A 21,616-nucleotide genomic window follows, 5' to 3' on the forward strand; every position below is an offset into this window, starting at 1 on the left:
CACCACCATAACCTCACTGGTCACCACCCACCATAACCTCAGTGGTCACCACCACCATAACCTCAGTGCTCACCCACCATAACCTCAGTGGTCACCACCCACCATAAGGTCACCACCCACCATAACCTCAGTGGTCACCACCCACCATAACCTCAGTGGTCACCACCCACCATAACCTCAGTGGTCACCACCCACCATAACCTCAGTGGTCACCCACCCACCATAACCTCAGTGGTCACCCCCCACCATAACCTCAGTGGTCACCCCCACCATAACCTCAGTGGTCACCACCCACCATAACCTCAGTGGTCACCACCCACCATAACCTCAGTGGTCACCCCCACCATAACCTCAGTGGTCACCCCCACATAACCTCAGTGGTACACCCACATAACCTCAGTGGTCACCACCACCATAACCTCAGTGGTCACCCCCCCACCATAACCTCAGTGGTCACCCCCCCACCATAACCTCAGTGGTCACCACCCACCATAACCTCAGTGGTCACCCCCCCACCATAACCTCAGTGGTCACCACCCACCATAACCTCAGTGGTCACCCCCCCCACCATAACCTCAGTGGTCACCCACCCACCATAACCTCATGGTCACCCCCACCATAACCTCAGTGGTCACCACCCACCATAACCTCATGGTCACCCACCATAACCTCAGTGGTCACCCCCACCATAACCTCAGAGCTCACCCCACCATAACCTCAGTGGTCACAACCATAACTCAGTGGTCACCACCCACCATAACCTCAGTGTCACCCCCCACCATAACCTCAGTGGTCCACCCCACCATAACCTCAGTGGTCACCCCCACCATAACCTCAGTGGTCACCCCACCATAACCTCAGTGGTCACCCCCACCATAACCTCAGTGGTCACCCCCATAACCTCAGTGGTCACACACCATAACCTCAGTGGTCACCCCCTACCATAACCTCAGTGGTCACCATAACCTCAGTGGTCACCCCCCGCCATAACCTCAGTGGTCACCCCACCATAACCTCAGTGGTCACCATAACCTCAGTGGTCACCCCCACCATAACCTCAGTGGTCACCACCCACCATAACCTCAGTGGTCACCACCCACCATAACCTCAGTGGTCACCCCCCACCATAACCTCAGTGGTCCCCCCCATAACCTCAGTGGTCACCCCCACCATAACCTCAGTGGTCACCACCCACCATAACCTCAGTGGTCACCATAACCTCAGTGGTCACCACCCACCATAACCTTAGTGGTCACCACCCATCATAACCTCAGTGGTCACCACCCACCATAACCTCAGTGGTCACCACCCACCATAACCTCAGTGGTCACCCCCCATATAACCTTAGTGGTCACCACCCACCATAACCTCAGTGGTCACCACCCACCATAACCTCAGTGGTCACCACCCACCATAACCTCAGTGGTCACCACCCACCATAACCTCAGTGGTCACCCCCCACCATAACCTCAGTGGTCACCCCACCATAACCTCAGTGGTCACCCCCACCATAACCTCAGTGGTCACCCCCACCATAACCTCAGTGGTCACCCACCACCATAACGTCAGTGGTCATCCCCCACCATAACCTCAGTGGTCACCCCACCACCGTAACCTCAGTGGTCACCACCACCATAACCTAAGTGGTCACCACCCACCATAACCTCAGTGGTCACCATAATCTCAGTGGTCATCCCCCACCATAACCTCAGTGGTCACCCCACTACCATAACCTCAGTGGTCACCATAACCTCAGTGGTCACCACCCACCATAACCTTAGTGGTCACCCCCCACCATAACCTCAGTGGTCACCCCCACCATAACCTCAGTGGTCACCACCCACCATAACCTTAGTGGTCACCCCCACCATAACCTCAGTGGTCACCCCCAACATAACCTCAGTGGTCACCCCCAACATAACCTCAGTGGTCACCACCACCATAACCTCAGTGGTCACCCCCCCCACCATAACCTCAGTGGTCACCACCCACCATAACCTCAGTGGTCACCCCACCATAACCTCAGTGGTCACCCCCCACCATAACCTCAGTGGTCACCACCCACCATAACCTCATTGGTCACCCCCCACCATAACCTCAGTGGTCACCACCCACCATAACCTCAGTGCTCACCACCCACCATAACCTCAGTGGTCACCACCCACCATAACCTCAGTGGTCACCCCCCCCACCATAACCTCAGTGGTCACCATAACCTCAGTGGTCCCCATAACCTCAGTGGTCACCCCCACCATAACCTCAGTGGTCACCACCCACCATAACCTCAGTGGTCACCATAACCTCAGTGCTCACCCCCCACCATAACCTCAGTGGTGATCACCTTAGCGACTGGTGTGTGTGTGTGTGTGTGTGTGTGTGTTGATAGCATCAAGGTAATCATAATGAGATAACACAAGTGTGTGTCTGTCTCTTTACCTCAAGGTGTTTTTGTCACGCTCTCTCCAACCCTCGTGAGATAGTACCTACCTGGTCTTGTCTCTCACTTATAATGCTATGGTTATAGCTATGTCTCTCTCTATACCAGTTGCTATCTCTGGGATATAAATGCTATAGCTATTATGTCTGGCTATAGCTATTATGTCTCTATGCCAGTGAGTGTGTCACCCCGTCTGTTCGTGTGTATGTTCCCTGGACGTCGCCCCCCACATGGCGACTGGCAACACTTTGCTGTACCCTTGCTCAGCACCACCACCGTGACGTCACAGCCAATATTGGTGACCGTTAGTGACGTCACCACCACCGGTGACGTCACTACGCCACCCTCGCCTCTGGGGCAGGAGGTTTGGCCGCGTTAGTTACCGTGAGACGCTGGGTGGAACATGTCACCAGTCTAACCACTCGCTTATCACCAGGTTAGTCGTCTGCCAACCCACTTCACCCTGGGTCTGTTGCACGGTGTGCCGGGGATAGAGAGGAGCCACGGACGTCAGTAGATTCAGGGCCCTCCACTACACCCTCCCCCCCCCTCCCCGGTCCAGCTGCAGGATAGACCGCTCGTCTTTATTTGATAAGGAAAATAGGTGACCCAGTATTACCCCCACAGTGACCGCCTACCAAGGGGGTTAGTCTTCTATCCATACTGTAGGGGGCGTTAGTCTTCTATCCATACTGTAGAGGGGTTAGTCTTCTATCCATACTGTAGGGGGTTAGTCTTCTACCCATACTGTAGGGGGGTTAGTCTTCTATCCATACTGTAGGGGGGTTAGTCTTCTATCCATACTGTAGGGGGGTTAGTCTTCTATCCATACTGTAGGGGGGCTAGTCTTCTATCCATACTGTAGGGGGTTAGTCTTCTATCCATACTGTAGGGGGTTAGTCTTCTATCCATACTGTAGGGGGGGTTAGTCTTCTATCCATACTGTAGGGGGGTTAGTCTTCTATCCACACTGTAGGGGGTTAGTCTTCTACCCATACTGTAGGGGGTTAGTCTTCTACCCATACTGTAGGGGGGTTAGTCCTCTATCCATACTGTAGGGGGCGTTAGTCTTCTATCCATACTGTAGGGGGCGTTAGTCTTCTATCCATACTGTAGGGGGGTTAGTCTTCTATCCATACTGTAGGGGGGTTAGTCTTCTATCCATACTGTAGGGGGTTAGTCTTCTATCCATACTGTAGGGGGGTTAGTATTCTATCCATACTGTAGGGGGGGTTAGTCTTCTATCCATACTGTAGGGGGGTTAGTCTTCTATCCACACTGTAGGGGGGATAGTCTTCTGTCCATACTGTAGGGAGGTTAGTCTTCTGTCCATACTGTAGGGGGGTTAGTCTTCTATCCATACTGTAGGGGGGTTAGTCTTTTATCCATACTGTAGGGGGGTTAGTCTTCTATCCATACTGTAGGGGGGTTAGTCTTCTATCCATACTGTAGGGGGGTTAGTCTTCTATCCATACTGTAGGGGGGTTAGTCTTCTATCCATACTGTAGGGGGTTAGTCTTCTGTCCATACTGTAGGGGTTAGTCTTCTATCCATTCTGTAATGGGGTTAGTCTTCTATCCATACTGTAGGGGGGTTAGTCTTCTATCCATACTGTAGGGGGTTAGTCTTCTATCCATACTTTAGGGGGGTTAGTCTTCTATCCATACTGTAGGGGGGTTAGTCGTCTATCCATACTGTAGGGGGGTTAGTCTTCTATCCATACTGTAGGGGGGTTAGTCTTCTATCTATACTGTAGGGGGGTTAGTCTTCTATCCATACTGTAGGGGGGTTAGTCTTCTATCCATACTGTAGGGGGTTAATCTTCTATCCCTACTGTAGGGGGGTTAGTCTTCTATCCCTACTGTAGGGGGGTTAGTCTTCTATCCATACTGTAGGGGGGTTAGGCTTCTATCCATACTGTAGGGAGTTAGTCTTCTATCCATACTGTAGGGGGGTTAGGCTTCTATCCATACTGTAGGGGGGTTAATCTTCTATCCATACTGTAGGGGGTTAGTCTTCTATCCATACTGTAGGGGGGTTAGGCTTCTATCCATACTGTAGGGGGCTAGTCTTCTATCCATACTGTAGGGGGTTAGTCTTCTATCCATACTGTAGGGGGGTTAGTCTTCTATCCATACTGTAGGGGGGCTAGTCTTCTATCCATACTGTAGGGGGTTAGTCTTCTATCCATACTGTAGGGGGGTTAGTCTTCTATCCATATTGTAGGTGGTTAGTCTTCTATCCATACTGTAGGGGGTTAGTCTTCTATCCATACTATAGGGGGGGTTAGTCTTCTGTCCATACTGTAGGGGGGTTAGTCTTCTGTCCATACTGTGGGGGGGGGTTAGTTTTCTATCCATACTGTAGGGGGTTAGTCTTCTATCTCTACTGTAGGGGGGTTAGTCTATCCATACTGTAGGGGTTTAGTCTTCTATCCATACTGTAGGGGGTTAGTCTTCTATCCATACTGTAGGGGGTTAGTCTTCTATCGTCACTGTAGGGGGTTAGTCTTCTATCCATACTGTAAGGGGGGTTAGTCTTCTATCCCTACTGTAGGGGGGTTAGTCTTCTATTCCTACTGTAGGGGGGTTAGTCTTCTATCCATACTGTAGGGGGGTTAGTCTTTTATCCATACTGTAGGGGGGTTAGTCTTTTATCCATACTGTAGGGGGGTTAGTCTTTTATCCATACTGTAGGGGAGTTAGTCTTCTATCCATACTGTAGGGGGGTTAGGCTTCTATCCATACTATAGTGGGGTTAATCTTCTATCCATACTGTAGGGGGGTTAGTCTTCTATCCATACTGTAGGGGGTTAGTCTTCTATCCATACTGTAAGGGGGTTAGTCTTCTATCCCTACTGTAGGGGGGTTAGGCTTCTATCCATACTGTAGGGGGGTTAGTCTTCTATCCATACTGTAGGGGGTTAGTCTTCTATCCATACTGTAGGGGGGTTAGTCTTCTATCCATATTGTAGGTGGTTAGTCTTCTATCCATACTGTAGGGGGTTAGTCTTCTATCCATACTGTAGGGGGGTTAGTCTTCTGTCCATACTGTAGGGGGGTTAGTCTTCTGTCCATACTGTAGGGGGGTTAGTTTTCTATCCATACTGTAGGGGGTTAGTCTTCTATCTCTACTGTAGGGGGGTTAGTCTATCCATACTGTAGGGGTTTAGTCTTCTATCCATACTGTAGGGGGTTAGTCTTCTATCCATACTGTAGGGGGTTAGTCTTCTATCCATACTGTAGGGGGGGTTAGTCTTCTATCCATACTGTAAGGGGGGTTAGTCTTCTATCCCTACTGTAGGGGGTTAGTCTTCTATTCCTACTGTAGGGGGGGTTAGTCTTCTATCCATACTTTAGGGGGGTTAGTCTTTTATCCATACTGTAGGGGGGTTAGTCTTTTATCCATACTGTAGGGGGTTAGTCTTCTATCCATATTGTTGGGGGTTAGTCTTCTATCCATCCTATAGGGGGGTTAATCTTCTATCCATACTGTAAGGGGGGTTCGTCTTCTGTCCATACTGTAGGGGGGTTAGTCTTCTATCCATACTGTAGGGGGGCTAGTCTTCTATCCATACTGTAGGGGGGCTAGTCTTCTATCCCTACTGTAGGGGTGTTAGTCTTCTATCCCTACTGTAGGGGGGTTAGGCTTCTATCCATACTGTAGGGGGTTAGTCTTCTATCCATACTGTAGGGGGGTTTAGTCTTCTATCCATACTGTAAGGGAAGTTAGTCTTCTATCCATACTATAGGGGGTTTGTCTTCTATCCATACTGTAGAGGGTTAGTCTTCTATCCATACTGTAGGGGGGTTAGTCTTCTATCCATACTGTAAGGGGGTTAGTCTTCTATCCATACTGTAGGGGAGTTAGTCTTCTATCCCTACTGTAGGGGGGTTAGTCTTCTATCCATTCTGTAATGGGGTTAGTCTTCTATCCATACTGTAGAGGGGTTAGTCTTCTATCCATACTGTAGGGGGTTAGTCTTGTATCCATACTCTAGGGGGGTTAGTCTTGTATCCATACTGTAGGGGGGTTAGTCTTGTATCCATACTGTAGGGGGGTTAGTCTTGTGTCCATACTGCAGGGGGGTTAGTCTTCTATCCATACTGTAGGGCGTTAGTCTTGTATCTCTACTGTAGGGGGTTAGTCTTCTATCCATACTGTAATGGGGTTAGTCTTCTATCCATACTATAGGGGAGTTAGTCTTCTGTCCATACTGTAGAGGGGTTAGTCTTCTATCCATACTGTAGGGGGGTTAGTCTTCTATCCATACAGTAGGGGGTTAGTCTTCTATCCATATTGTAGGGGGGTTAGTCTTCTATCCATACTGTAGGGGGGTTAGTCTTCTATCCATATACTAGGGGGGTTAGTCTTCTATCCATACTGTAGGGGGTTAGTCTTCTATCCATATACTAGGGGGGTTAGTCTTCTATCCATACTGTAGGGGGTTAGTCTTTATCCATACTGTAGGGGGGGTTAGTCTTCTATCCATACTGTAGGGGGTTAGTCTTCTATCCATACTGTAGGGGGGTTAGTCTTCTATCCGTACTGTAGGGGGTTAGTCTTCTATCCATATTGTAGGGGGGTTAGTCTTCTATCCATACTGTAGGGGGGTTAGTCTTCTATCCATACTGTAGGGGGGTTAGTCTTCTATCCACATCCCCTCCACAATATAAACATGTTTATTGTTTACTGTTGTTTGGTTGTGTCCAGAGATGGTTGTCAGGTGTGTGTCAGTACAGGGTTCGACTCCCCATCTCCAGCATCGAACATGGGTGAACACTTGGCCAACGTTCCTTGATTTGTTCTGGTGTTTTGATACATATTTGATACGTATACATCTATAATTCTAGGCTAACGATTAGTGGTTTAGCGTTACTGACCATGAATCAGCACGAGTTGGCCCCAGGGGTCGGAGCCGTATGGGTTCGAATCCTCGGCATGGCAGTCGGCCCACATCCAACCCAGGTGTTCATTTGCCCATCGGGGCATTCAATGTATTGATATCTGGCTTAGGTGTGTGTGTGTGTGTGTGTGTGCGCGCGCGCATACATACTATGGGGTAAAGACATGGTACATATACACAAGATGCCTCACGAGTGTGGGATGTCCCTCCCCACACAGTGCAAACAAGGAATTAAAGACCCCGTGTCACACGACAGTTTATGTTATATAAAACCTGCCTTAATGAGAGGGAAAGGCTTCAACAGAATGAATGAGAACCGACGGTGGATTAATAGTAAGATAAGGAGAAAGAGAAAAAAAGAGACAGCAGTTGTGAACTGTATCACTGGCACGCATGATTTACGTGACACGAGAGAGACAAAAGCAGTAGAAGCAGGGGGAGAGACTAGACTGTTTTCCTAGCGGGGCTAATGGACCGGCGCTCGATAGACGGGGCGTGGTCTGCACACGATAGACGAGGCGTAGGTCTGCACACGACAGACGGGGCGTGGTCTGCACCCGATAGACGGGGCGTAGTCTGCGCCCGACAGACGAGGCGTGGTCTGCGCCCGATAGACGAGGCGTAGTCTGCGCCCGACAGACGGGGCGTGGTCTGCACACGATAGACGGGGCGTAGTCTGCGCCCGACAGACGGGGCGTGGTCTGCACACGATAGACGGGGCGTGGTCTGCGCCCGACAGACGGGGCGTGGTCTGCGCCCGACGGACGGGGTGTGGTCTCTTCGTCCATTCTTGTACGAAAGTGCCCAACGACATATTTCCCATCAACCCAAATAAGAGTCCCATTTTTATTATTGGGGTGCATCACCCCTCAATATTTTCACCCCCTTTCCCCCTGGATTGAGGTGTACCTCAGTATCACAAGTTATCTGAATAGTAAACAGCACGAACTTTAGGAAACATCTTTTATGACGAATCTGCTAGATTTCTATGAGTAAAGGAATATCTTCGACGTGAGGTATGAGTGGTGTAGCCTGTGTTCTTTGGTCTAGGAGGAGGCCATAGTGTCCCTCACACACTACTGATGACGGAGCCAAGCGTCCAAACAACAGAAGACTTCTCTTAATTTTGGTTGATGCCAAACTGAGAACATATGGTAGACCGGTCTTCTTAACCTGGGCTTGTACTGGGTCACAGTGGGATTCCTCAGGGCTCATACTGGGTCACACTGGCAAGTGGGGTCCCTCAGGGCTCAAGCTGGGTCAGAGTGACAATTGGGGTCCTCAGGGCTCAAGCTGGGTCAGAGTGACAAGTGGGGTCCTCAGGGCTCAAGCTGGGCCAGAATGACAAGTGGGTTCCCTCATGGCTCAAGCTGGGCCAGAATGACAAGTGGGTTCCCTCATGGCTCAAGCTGGGCCAGAATGACAAGTGGGTTCCCTCATGGCTCAAGCTGGGCCAGAATGACCAGTGGGGTCCTCAGGGCTCAAGTTGGGCTAGAGTGACAAGTGGGGTCCTTAGGGCTCAAGCTGGGCCAGTGACAAGTGGGGTCCTCAGGGCTCAAGTTGGGCCAGAGTGACAAGTGGGGTCCTGAGGGCTCAAGTTAGGCCAGGGTGACAAGTGGGGTCCTTAGGGCTCAAGCTGGGCCAGAGGAACAAGTGGGGTCCCTAAGGGCTCAAGCTGGGTCAGGGTGACAAGTGGGGTCCTTGGGGTTTAAGTTGGTCCAGGGTGACAAGTGGGGTCCTCAGGGCTCAAGCTGGGTCAGGGTGACAAGTGGGGTCCCTCAGGGCTCAAACTAGGCCAGGATGACAAGTGGGGTCCCTCAGGGCTCAAGCTGGGCCAGAATGACAAGTGGGTTCCGTCATGGCTCAAGCTGGGCCAGAATGACAAGTGGGGTTCATCAGGACTCAAGCTGGACAAGACTCACTAATGAGGTCCCTCAGGGCTCAAACTGGACCCGGGTGAAAAGTGGGGTTGTCAGGGCTCAGGCTGAGTCAGATTGACGATTGGGGTCCCTCAGGGCTCAAGCTGGACTAGTGACTAATGGGGTTCCTCTGCTCAAGCTGGGTCAGTGTGACAAGTGAGGTCCCTCAAGGCTCAAGCTTGACCAGAGTGACATATGGGGTCCCTCAGTGTTTGGTTATCATTGCTGATGATGCCAAAATTATGAGTGGAGTAACAAGGACTGAGAAATATTACAGAGACCAGGTTGAGATGCAGCAGTAAGTGGGACAAATAACAAATCAGATTAGACAGAGCACGTCAAATAACAAATCGGATTAGACCGAGCACATCAAAATCATGAAGATGGGATACAGGTTAAAACATACCAGCAGAGAGTTTTGAATTAGGGGAAATATATTATTATCAGAGTTGCATTGTATAAGGGACCCTGGAATTCACTTCAAGCATCAGAATCACACTGAGAGAAACCCAGGAAATGACATCAAGCATTAGAGTCACACCGTGAGAGGGACCCTTCGGTTGACATCAAACACAGCTTGTCACTAGAACATCATAGAAGAAGGATAATGCAGGAAGCAAACTATTTTGGTCAATTTCAAAAGTTCTAGTGAATAGGTAGATGTTTAAGGAGCTATACAAGAAGTATGTTTACCTTATGCAACAAAAGTCGGGAAGGGTTAAAGGGTATACAATAAGAACTGGACCAGAATTGATCAGAATGAGTAATGAAGAAAGAAGCCCTCTATCTGCCCCCTTTGGGAGGGAAGAAATAAGGTGAGAGATGATAACTACTTATACGTTTCTAAGACTTCATTACATCATTAGCATAGAGCAGTTCATTAATGCAGGAAGAGAGTCGAGAACAAGGCAAGAGAGGTGTACAAAGGGATGTAGATAGCATCTTTTTTTTTTCATCAAGAAGTTTTGGATTTGAGGAATAAGCAAAGCCAAAATCAAGAGATTGTCAGTGCCATCTGAATATTAAAAAGAATAATAATCCTGCATGGCAGTAAAACAGAAATAAGAGGTGGAGTCCCATGAATGTAAAGCTTATCTTCCTCTTGCAGGAAGAGGTAGTATAAATAGCCAATAACACACACACACACACACTCCCTGTATTTCCCAGGTCCAACACTAGGCAGGCTGTCCCTCCAGGACATAAGTAATCATGGCGGAGGTATGTACCAGTCAACCCGAGGTACCTGCACCATTCACCAGCCACCCAGAAGTACCCATACCACTCAGCAGTCAACCTGAGGTACCAGGAACCATAAGCAGTATCCCCATGGAGGTAACAGATGGGCCAATGGTAGGGGTGGCATGCGGGCCCTTGCTGAGTATAGGCCTCCTGATGGCATCATGTCTACTGCTGCTGTGCTACCTGCTGGGCCATCACAGATACTGGAGGGCCTTGGGTGTACCCAGCCCCCCAGCCACCCTCCTAATGGGTCATACCCTTCGCCGCATGGGCTTGTCCCAACCATTTATGGAGGTAAGTCCTTTCTGCCTACCTTCTACTGTGGGTCCTTTCCTCCTCCATCCTGTGTCCCTGCTGTAGGTCCTCCACTATCTCTTGGGTCATTGTGAGTCCTTTGCCCTCTGGCCATAGAATGGCACCACACACTGGCTGCTTTTTAAGGTTATGAATAACTCCACTAATTGTTCTGGCTGACTTAGCATTCTTATGGACCTTTGAGTACATCTGTTGAGGCTGATTTAAGGTTATCATGTTATCTCTGTGTGATATTGGAGTGCCCAGCCAGTCTTTCCTTCCCAACAAGTCCCCTCCTTCACATGCATTTCTCACTCATTCTGTCCCTTTTCATCATTTGATTAATCAAATAAAATTTTCATACTTTTATCAAGCATGATGCAAGGCAAATACAATGGACTTTTAAAACATGATCGTTTCTTAAAATTGATTTGCAAAAGAATTCACTGAATGTTCGGAGCAAATTGACAAAAAGGAATGTAGTGATTCAGTGCTTCATGAGAATGAAAGTAAGAAGCAAATTGACCAAGGTGTTTCTGCTTACCCTTATTTTGAAAATCATCCTTAATGATGGTATACATTTGGGCATTAATTAGCAAATTTATTTATTTCGTTTTTTACTTCTACATGGGAAAACAAATTGAAAAGAGGATTTAAGGCCTTAATGGCAATAAAAGTAGTTAATCGACTTAATTCCAAGTGCTGATTACAGGTTACTTGTAACTCCTGTATACCACTTTCTCTAAATTTAAACCATTTACTGACCATTGTTTTTTTTGTTTGAAAATTTTGGGTCTTAAATCCGTATTTCCAGTAAATGACACGTAATTTATTGTATAAACAAATAATTTCTTATATGAAGGTTCAGAATACCCTTGAGCACAGCATTATGATCCTTCAAGGCAGCTCAAACAATCTCAAAAGGATTCAAGTCTGTTTCTGCATTCCTTTTAAAGTAGTCTGATAATGACAGGTCCTCATTTACCACCATCACATAGCAGCATATATGCAACTGCTAGGGACATTCAACTAACTATCAACTAAAATTCTACTCTGTCACCAGTTTTTTGATGAACTCTACTACCAGTACAATGGCAGCGACTTCTGTGGCTACTATGACTTCCTCAAGCCAGGTTTGTTTGTGGGCAACCCAGAACTCATCAAGAGCATCCTAGTAAAGGACTTTGACCACTTCACTGACCGTAGGACCTTTGATCTTGGCAAGGTAAATTGGAGCTAATCAAAACTGAGGTATAATCTAGGTTAATTTGCTATTGCTAACTGAATGTGACTCTTTACACTCCGCACATTAAACCTGAACATGACTCATTACAGTCAAAATATTAAACCACACCAAAACTCATCTGAATTGAACCTTATTTGAATAAAATGTATCTAACTCTAAATCTAAAGTAACCTCACCCAAGAACTTAAATCAAACCTAAACCTAATGTATGTACATTTTTCATGCTAATCTAATCTTGCTAAAATTCTCATTTAGATGTCAATTTTGGTTCCAAAAATCTTGTTGGGGCTATCTATAGTCAACCCTGGTCAAAATGATGATTATCATGCAAGATGAATCACTTATTTCATATAGCAAGATTCAGTCCTTGATTTAAAACTTTGAGCACAATGTCCAATGTAGTGTTGAAGAGTGAAAGTTGCTGTGTCTTTAGGTGAATCCAATAGCCAATGACATGTTAACGAATGCACGAGGCAACCACTGGCGGATGATCCGTGGGATTGTGTCACCCACCTTCACGTCCACCAAGACCCGACGCCTCTACCCACTTGTCCTGCACCGTGCCATCCACTTCCTGCACCGGGCAACTCGCACAGCCACCTCAGGACCTGTTGAGGTCAGCTCTCACTTTGGTGGATTTCCCATAGCTTTCTTAGACAAACACATATTCATACCATTGTGTATCAGTACACATATTTGATATGGCCATCCAAGTATGCACCTGTGTTGCCTTTAACACAGAAGATATCGAATGTAAATTGAAGAACTAAGCTTTTACATAAAGAATTAAAAAAGAATGGTCAAACTACACTATTTTTCCCAGCCAGAACTTGAGCCTGAAATTTAAAAGGATTATTTATTTCACAATCAGATTTTAAACATGGAATGTCATCAGAATCCAGTATCTTTCTTGTCAATTTACATTATCATATTTTGTTAAGGCACCATATAGATTTAATTTCCTGAAAGTTGTATTTCTTTAAACAATTGTCTCACCTTTTAGCAAAGTAGCATGAGAAATAGGTACACGGTCATCTCATGTTCACAATATTTAGCTGTCATGTAACCAGAGCCTACCATTTTCAGCCAAGCATCACAGATTACTCCATGGTTACACCTTAGTAGTTTCATATGCCTAGGTTCAGTCCAGTGACAGCATTTTGTCCTTAATATACCACGTCACTCCAGCTCATTTTATTCAGTGAATGCCTCTTGCCCACCTAAACATTCATTACTAATTACCCAAAAGCCTCCTTCACTTCATCCCTCCATCTTCTTAGTGTATCCCTTTGTCTTGCTCCCTCTACTTCTGACACATAAATCCCCTTTCAGGCTTTCACCACTTATCCTCTGTTTCAACACACCTTTTGATATCACTTGTTTCAACCTGGCTAAGCTAACCACCACACTTCGCTCTCATGCACATTCAACCCTCCTTATGCCACATATTTTCCTCAACTATTTGATATCCAACATATCCACTCATTCTTTTACATTCAAGGTCTAAGACAGACATCTTCAGACACACCCTTTCAGAGTCCTTTCCTACCACATGCTCCGTAGTACACCCAAGACCTTAACCGCCTCCTCCACACCATGACATCCTTCAGTACCATGGTTTCATCGACTGTTATGTCCATTCCCAACTACCCAAGGCTTCCCTTAGGTGATATCCATTTAAACTTGTACTCAGACCATCCTGTCCCACCTCACTGCTGCAGCTTACTACTTTACTTTTGTTCACATCCACTTTCAATTTTCTCCTTTGACACACTCTCCTAAAATGTCTATATTCTGGAGTTTCTCTCTAAATTCTGTTACTAGATTCATGTTATCCACAGACAGTAACTGTTATCAGATCCATATTATTGATAGATAATAACTGATCCATCTCCCATTCCTTACCCTAGCATACTGTAGTCCCATCTTGTTCCAAGACCCTCAAATTTACCTCCTGCACCACCCAGTCTGTGAATCATTTTAATAGCCATGGTGATATTGTACATTTTTTGACATAGATTCATCTTTACCAGGAGCCAGTCAACATCCTTTCCTCCGACTTTCATATATGCTTTACTCTTCCTCACTACATTTAATAACTTTCCATTTTCTCCATATATTCGTAGCACCTTTTATGCTGGATATGTCAAATATGTTTTATTTGACTTACAAGTAGTTATAAGTCCTTTTGGTACCGATCTGTTACAACATTCTGCCATGGTAATGCTCTCAGCCGGAATGTGTATGGATGACATTGTTGGGAGGTATACAGAGTGAGAGAGTTAGGGAGAGTGGTTCGGTAAAGACTGAAGAAGTAGTGAAAGCCTTGTGGAAGCTGAAATCTAGCAAGGCAGTGGGAATGGATGGTTTTGCAGTTGAATTCATTAAGAAAGGGGGTAACTGTGTTGTTGATAGGTTGGTAAGGATATTCAGTGTATGTATGTATCATGGTGAAGTGCCTGAGGATTGGAGGAATGCATGTATAGTGCCATTGTATAAAGGCAATGGGGATAAAGGTGAGTGTTTAATCTACAGAGGCATAAGTTTGTTGAGTTTACCTGGAAAATCATGTGGGAGGGTATTGATTGAGAGGGTGGAGGCTTGTACAGAGCATCAGATTGGGGAGGAGCAGTGTGGGTTTAGAAGTGGCACATATATGTGTATATAAGTGGATGAGCCATTACTATTATCATTATTATTATTATACCTGCTGTTTCCCACATCATATGTGTATATATGTATACGTGAGTGGATGGGTCTTTCTTTGTCTGTTTCTGGGTACTACCTGCTAACATGGCTAACATGGGAAATGGTGATCACTTATGATAACTGAAAATAAAATGACAGTGTCTTATGCACATAGATGAGATACACGTGATATCAGAGGATGAATTATTGTCTCTTGACACAAGTTTTAGAGTGTCTTGTACTGGTGTCTTATCTTGTGTATGTGGTGCAAGGTAGATAATGGCTTTAACTTTATCAGTGCTGGATCACAGAGCCCAGGATATGTAACTCCTTGAGCTTGAGAGCACAACCTTTGAACATGTCAGGATGTTCAAAGGCCAGGCCACCATACCCACGATTTGCCCATCATACCCAAGGAGTTTATGTATGGTTCACACTCCCTATCCGAGTAATTCCTTCATGTTTTTCAGGAAAAACTCCATCACAACTGCTACTTTCATCATTCATTTTTTCATTAAGTTATTTTTCCTATAATGTCCTTTACAATTATTGTAAGCTTGTTTTGGCCCAGGCTCGGGAGCTGTGCGGCCGTTACACGATGGACACCATTGCTTCTTGTGCCTTCGGCATTGAATGTGAGGCGCTGACCACAGAGGCAGCAGCCTTCCCTGCCGTTGCAGCCAAGATCTTCCAGCTCTCCCTGGTCAGGGCATTCAAGGTCAGTGCATGCACTTCTCAATAATCCTTATTTTTACCGTAGTTCATGTTGGGGGTCATCTCTTAAAGGCGTGTTCCTCATAAGTCAGACCAAGCTTCAGTAAGTTGTAGTTGTCATCAAGAGATGCTTTATACCCTTCTGTCACATCAGACTGTAGTGAGTCATGTAAGATTAGTCCATGGTCTCTTTAGTTACCAGTGGGACACCTCATCACCTTGGACCATACTGTGTTATAGAAACTTCAAAATAAACTGTGGTGCTTAAAGTAACAGAATTCAGGAACTTCAGGTGGTTATAAATACTCTCGGGTGCCAGATTACTATGTCCTTTACCGTAGTAATACTGGTACTTGTAATCATGTTGTGGCATTTCAGATCAGCTAGATTGCTTTAGTAGGCTATATTAGGTTCCTTTGCTCCTGCTGGAACAACTCAGATTGTGCTAGGTCTTCATCAGTCATGCTGGGTCTCCTCTTATCATAGAACTGTAAGCTACTGCAGTTCATGTTAGGTCACTTTTGCTCACCTTGGGTCACCAAGACTGTACTGGGTCTGTACCAGTCTTGTGACACTATCAACACGGAGTTTATTTTGCAAATGTTGACAGCATTTAGCATCAGTAGCTGTAAATTAGCAGTCATGTGTTCAAGTCCCAAAAATGAACAACTAAATCACAGCAAACCCAGATTTGTATTTTCCTCTTTCATTTAGGTTTGGATATAGAGCCCATGCCTCACATCCACACTACATCTTTACCCTTACAAGCAGTGACATTTCTTTCTATACATTCTTCACTGAACCCGGGAATTTAGACCCCTTACCCACCCAGTGGCTAATGTCAACTCCCAAGGATCCATCTGCTGCCAAATCCACTCCAAGGTATCTGAAACACTCCACTTCTTCCAAGTTCTCCATTCAAGCTTATACTTTTTCACCTTTCTTTTATTAACATTGACTTTCAATTTTTTCTTTGACAGTCTGCTAATTAACCATCTCATCAGCAAACAGCAATTGAATCACCGCTCAGGACCCCTAGCCCCCAACAGACTGTAAACCTACTCCTCTCTCCAAGACTCTCACATTTACATCCCTCACTACCCTATACATAGACATATTGAACAGGTTGGTGACTTAATACACCCTTGCCATAGACCCATAACCTTGAACTTGACCCCTTCAATGTCTATTTTATTTATCTTATCATTTTTTCAGTTTTAATCATTTTTTTTTTTTATTTTTTTTTGCTTTGTCGCTGTCTCCCGCGTTTGCAAGGTAGCCCAAGGAAACAGACAAAAGAAATGGCCCAACCCACCCCCATACACATGTATATACATACACGTCCACACACGCAAATATACATACCTACACAGCTTTCCATGGTTTACCCCAGATGCTTCACATGCCCTGATTCAATCCACTGACAGCACATCATCCCTGGTATACCACATCGATCCAATTCACTCTGTTCCTTGCCCTCCTTTCACCCTCCTGCATGTTCAGGCCCCGATCACACAAAATCTTTTTCACTCCATCTTTCCACCTCCAATTTGGTCTCCCACTTCTCCTCGTTCCCTCCACCTCCGACACATATATCCTCTTGGTCAATCTTTCCTCACTCATTCTCTCCATGTGCCCAAACCATTTCAAAACACCCTCTTCTGCTCTCTCAACCACGCTCTTTTTATTTCCACACATCTCTCTTACCCTTACATTACTTACTCGATCAAACCACCTCACACCACACATTTTCCTCAAACATCTCATTTCCAGCACATCCACCCTCCTGCGCACAACTCTATCCATAGCCCATGCCTCGCAACCATACAAAATTGTTGGAACCACTATTCCTTCAAACATACCCATTTTTGCTTTCTGAGATAATGTTCTTGATTTCCAAACATTCTTCAAGGCTCCCAGGATTTTCGCCCCCTCCCCCACCCTATGATCCACTTCCACTTCCATGGTTCCATCCGCTGCCAGATCCACTCCCAGATATCTAAAACACTTTACTTCCTCCAGTTTTTCTCCATTCAAACTTACCTCCCAATTGACTTGACCCTCAACCCTACTGTACCTAATAACCTTGCTCTTATTCACATTTACTCTTAACTTTCTTCTTTCACACACTTTACCAAACTCAGTCACCAGCTTCTGCAGTTTCTCACATGAATCAGCCACCAGTGCTGTATCATCAGCGAACAACAACTGACTTCCCAAGCTCTCTCATCCCCAACAGACTTCATACTTGCCCCTCTTTCCAAAACTCTTGCATTTACCTCCCTAACAACCCCATCCATAAACAAATTAAACAACCATGGAGACATCACACACCCCTGCCTTAAACCTACATTCACTGAGAACCAATCACTTTCCTCTCATCCTACACGTACACAAGCCTTACATCCTTGATAAAAACTTTTCACTGCTTCTAACAACTTGCCTCCCACACCATATATTCTTAATACCTTCCACAGAGCATCTCTATCAACTCTATCATATGCCTTCTCCAGATCCATAAATGCTACATACAAATCCATTTGCTTTTCTAAGTATTTCTCACATACATTCTTCAAAGCAAACACCTGATCCACACATCCTCTGCCACTTCTGAAACCACACTGCTCTTCCCCAATCTGATGCTCTGTACATGCCTTCACCCTCTCAATCAATATCCTCCCATATAATTTACCAGGAATACTCAACAAACTTATACCTCTGAAATTTGAGCACTCACTCTTATCCCCTTTGCCTTTGTACAATGGCACTATGCACGCATTCCGCCAATCCTCAGGCACCTCACCATGAGTCATACATACATTAAATAACCTTACCAACCAGTCAATAATACAGTCGCCCCCTTTTTTAATAAATTCCACTGCAATACCATCCAAACCTGCTGCCTTGCCGGCTTTCATCTTCTGCAAAGCTTTTACTACCTCTTCTCTGTTTACCAAATCATTTTCCCTAACCCTCTCACTTTGCACACCACCTCGACCAAAACACCCTATATCTGCCACTCTGTCATCAAACACATTCAACAAACCTTCAAAATACTCACTCCATCTCTTTCTCACATCACCACTACTTGTTATCACCTCCCCATGTGCGCCCTTCACTGAAGTTCCCATTTGCTCCCTTGTCTTACGCACTTTATTTACCTCCTTCCAGAACATCTTTTTATTTTCCCTAAAATTTAATGATACTCTCTCACCCCAACTCTCATTTGCCCTTTTAATCATATCACACTATAAAGAAGAATGTCCCTTAGATAAAAAAAGATACAGTATATTAAATGTTGAAAGTGTAGATGCTGGTATATTTCAAAAGTTTGAAAAGAATTGTGACTGTAGAGTAAGATCAAGAGATAGGGCCCGGCAAATGTAAAAATCCCTTCCCATAATTTGCAAATAGGTGAATATAGACAGATAAAGATAGCTGCATTCTCATGAAGATATCAGGTCTTGTTTAGGTTTTCATGATGAGATAATCATACTTTTTATTTATTTTATTTGGCTTTGTCGCTGTCTCCCACGTTTGCGAGGTAGCGCAAGGAAACAGACGAAAGAAATGGCCCAACCCACCCCCATACACAATGTACACACATACACATCCACACACGCAAATATACATGCCTATACATCTCACTGTACACATATATATACACACACAGACACATACATATATACCCATGCACACAATTCACACTGTCTGCCTTTATTCATTCCCATCGCCACCTCGCCACACATGGAATACCATCCCCCTCCCCCCTCATGTGTGTGAGGTAGCACAAGGAAAAGACAACAAAGGCCCCATTCGTTCACACTCAGTCTCTAGCTGTCATGCAATAATGCCCGAAATCACAGCTCCCTTTCCACATCCAGGCCCCACACAACTTTCCATGGTTTACCCCAGACGCTTCACATGCCCTGATTCAATCCACTGACAGCACGTCAACCCCGGTATACCACATCGATCCAATTTACTCCATTCCTTGCCCTCCTTTCACCCTCCTGCATGTTCAGGCCCCGATCACACAAAATCTTTTTCACTCCATCTTTCCACCTCCAATTTGGTCTCCCACTTCTCCTCGTTCCCTCCACCTCCGACACATATATCCTCTTGGTCAATCTTTCCTCACTCATTCTCTCCATGTGCCCAAACCATTTCAAAACACCCTCTTCTGCTCTCTTGCTCTCTCAACCATGCTCTTTTTATTTCCACACATCTCTCTTACCCTTACATTACTTACTCGATCAAACCACCTCACACCACACATTGTCCTCAAACATCTCATTTCCAGCACATCCACCCTCCTGCGCACAACTCTATCCATAGCCCACGCCTTGCAACCGTACAACATTGTTGGAACCACTATTCCTTCAAACATACCCATTTTTGCTTTCCGAGATAATGTTCTCGACTTCCACACATTCTTCAAGGCTCCCAGGATTTTCACCCCCACCCCCACCCTATGATTCACTTCCGCTTCCATGGTTCCATCCGCTGCCAGATCCACTCCCAGATATCTAAAACACTTTACTTCCTCCAGTTTTTCTCCATTCAAACTTACCTCCCAGTTGACTTGACCCTCAACCCTAGTGTACCTAATAACCTTGCTCTTATTCACATTTACTCTTAACTTTCTTCATTCACACACTTTACCAAACTCAGTCACCAGCTTCTGCAGTTTCTCACATGAATCAGCCACCAGCGCTGTATCATCAGCGAACAACAACTGACTCACTTCCCAAGCTCTCTCATCTACAACAGACTTCATACTTGCCCCTCTTTCCAAAACTCTTGCATTCACCTCCCTAACCACCCCATCCATAAACAAATTAAACAACCATGGAGACATCACACACCCCTCCCGCAAACCTACATTCACTGAGAACGAATCACTTTCCTCTCTTCCTACACGTACACATGCCTTACATCCTCGATAAAAACTTTTCACTGCTTCTAACTTGCCTCCCACACCATATATTCTTAATACCTTCCACAGAGCATCTCTATCAACTCTATCATATGCCTTCTCTAGATCCATAAATGCTACATACAAATCCATTTGCTTTTCTAAGTATTTCTCACATACATTCTTCAAAGCAAACACCTGATCCACACATCCTCTACCACTTCTGAAAATACACTGCTCTTCCCCAATCTGATGCTCTGTATATGCCTTCACCCTCTCAATCAATACCCTCCCATATAATTTACCAGGAATACTTAGCAAACTTATACCTCTGTAATTTGAGCACTCACTCTTATCCCCTTTGCCTTTGTACAATGGCACTATGCACGCATTCCGCCAATCCTCAGGCACCTCACCATGAGTCATACATACATTAAATAACCTTACCAACCACTCAACAATACAGTCACCCCCTTTTTTAATAGATTCCACTGCAATACCATCCAAACCTGCTGCCTTTCCGGCTTTCATCTTCCGCAAAGCTTTTACTACCTCTTCTCTGTTTACCAAATCATTTTCCCTAACCCTCTCACTTTGCACACCACCTCGACCAAAACACCCTATATCTGCCACTCTATCATCAAGCACATTCAACAAACCTTCAAAATACTCACTTCATCTTCTCACATCACCACTACTTGTTATCACCTCCCCATTTGTGCCCTTCACTGAAGTTCCCATTTGCTCCTTTGTCTTATGCACTTTATTTACCTCCTTCCAGAACATCTTTTTATTCTCCCTAAAATTTAATGATACTCTCTCACCCCAACTCTCATTTGCCCTCTTTTTCACCTCTTGCACCTTTCTCTTGACCTCCTGTCTCTTTCTTTTATACATCTCCCGCTCAGTTTCATTTTTTCCCTGCAAAAATCGTCCAAATGCCTCTCTCTTCTCTTTCACTAATACTCTTACTTCTTCATCCCACCACTCACTACCCTTTCTAATCAACCCACCTCCCACTCTTCTCATGCCACAAGCATCTTTTGCGCAATCCATCACTGATTCCCTAAATACATCCCATTCCTCCCCCACTCCCCTTACTTCCATTGCTCTCACCTTTTTCCATTCTGTACTCAGTCTCTCCTGGTACTTCCTCACACAAGTCTCCTTCCCAAGCTCACTTACTCTCACCACCCTCTTCACCCCAACATTCACTCTTCTTTTCTGAAAACCCATACAAATCTTCATCTTAGCC

General features: G+C 45.5%; 1 protein-coding gene across 1 annotated transcript in view; it reads left to right on the forward strand.

Moving 5' to 3' along the window:
- The first annotated feature begins 2,397 nt into the window (after positions 1 to 2,397).
- Positions 2,398 to 21,616, forward strand: part of LOC139764899 (probable cytochrome P450 6a13) — a 28,623-nt gene continuing 9,404 nt past the window's right edge. Inside the window, exons 1-5 of the mRNA XM_071691961.1 lie at positions 2,398 to 2,873; positions 10,430 to 10,795; positions 11,859 to 12,020; positions 12,475 to 12,657; positions 15,301 to 15,447. Of these exons, the coding sequence (XP_071548062.1) occupies positions 10,472 to 10,795; positions 11,859 to 12,020; positions 12,475 to 12,657; positions 15,301 to 15,447 (816 nt within the window). The 5' untranslated portion in view covers positions 2,398 to 2,873; positions 10,430 to 10,471. The remainder of the gene's footprint in view (positions 2,874 to 10,429; positions 10,796 to 11,858; positions 12,021 to 12,474; positions 12,658 to 15,300; positions 15,448 to 21,616) is intronic.

Source organism: Panulirus ornatus, chromosome 51, assembly GCF_036320965.1.
Source record: "Panulirus ornatus isolate Po-2019 chromosome 51, ASM3632096v1, whole genome shotgun sequence".
Classification (NCBI taxonomy): Eukaryota; Metazoa; Arthropoda; class Malacostraca; order Decapoda; family Palinuridae; genus Panulirus; species Panulirus ornatus.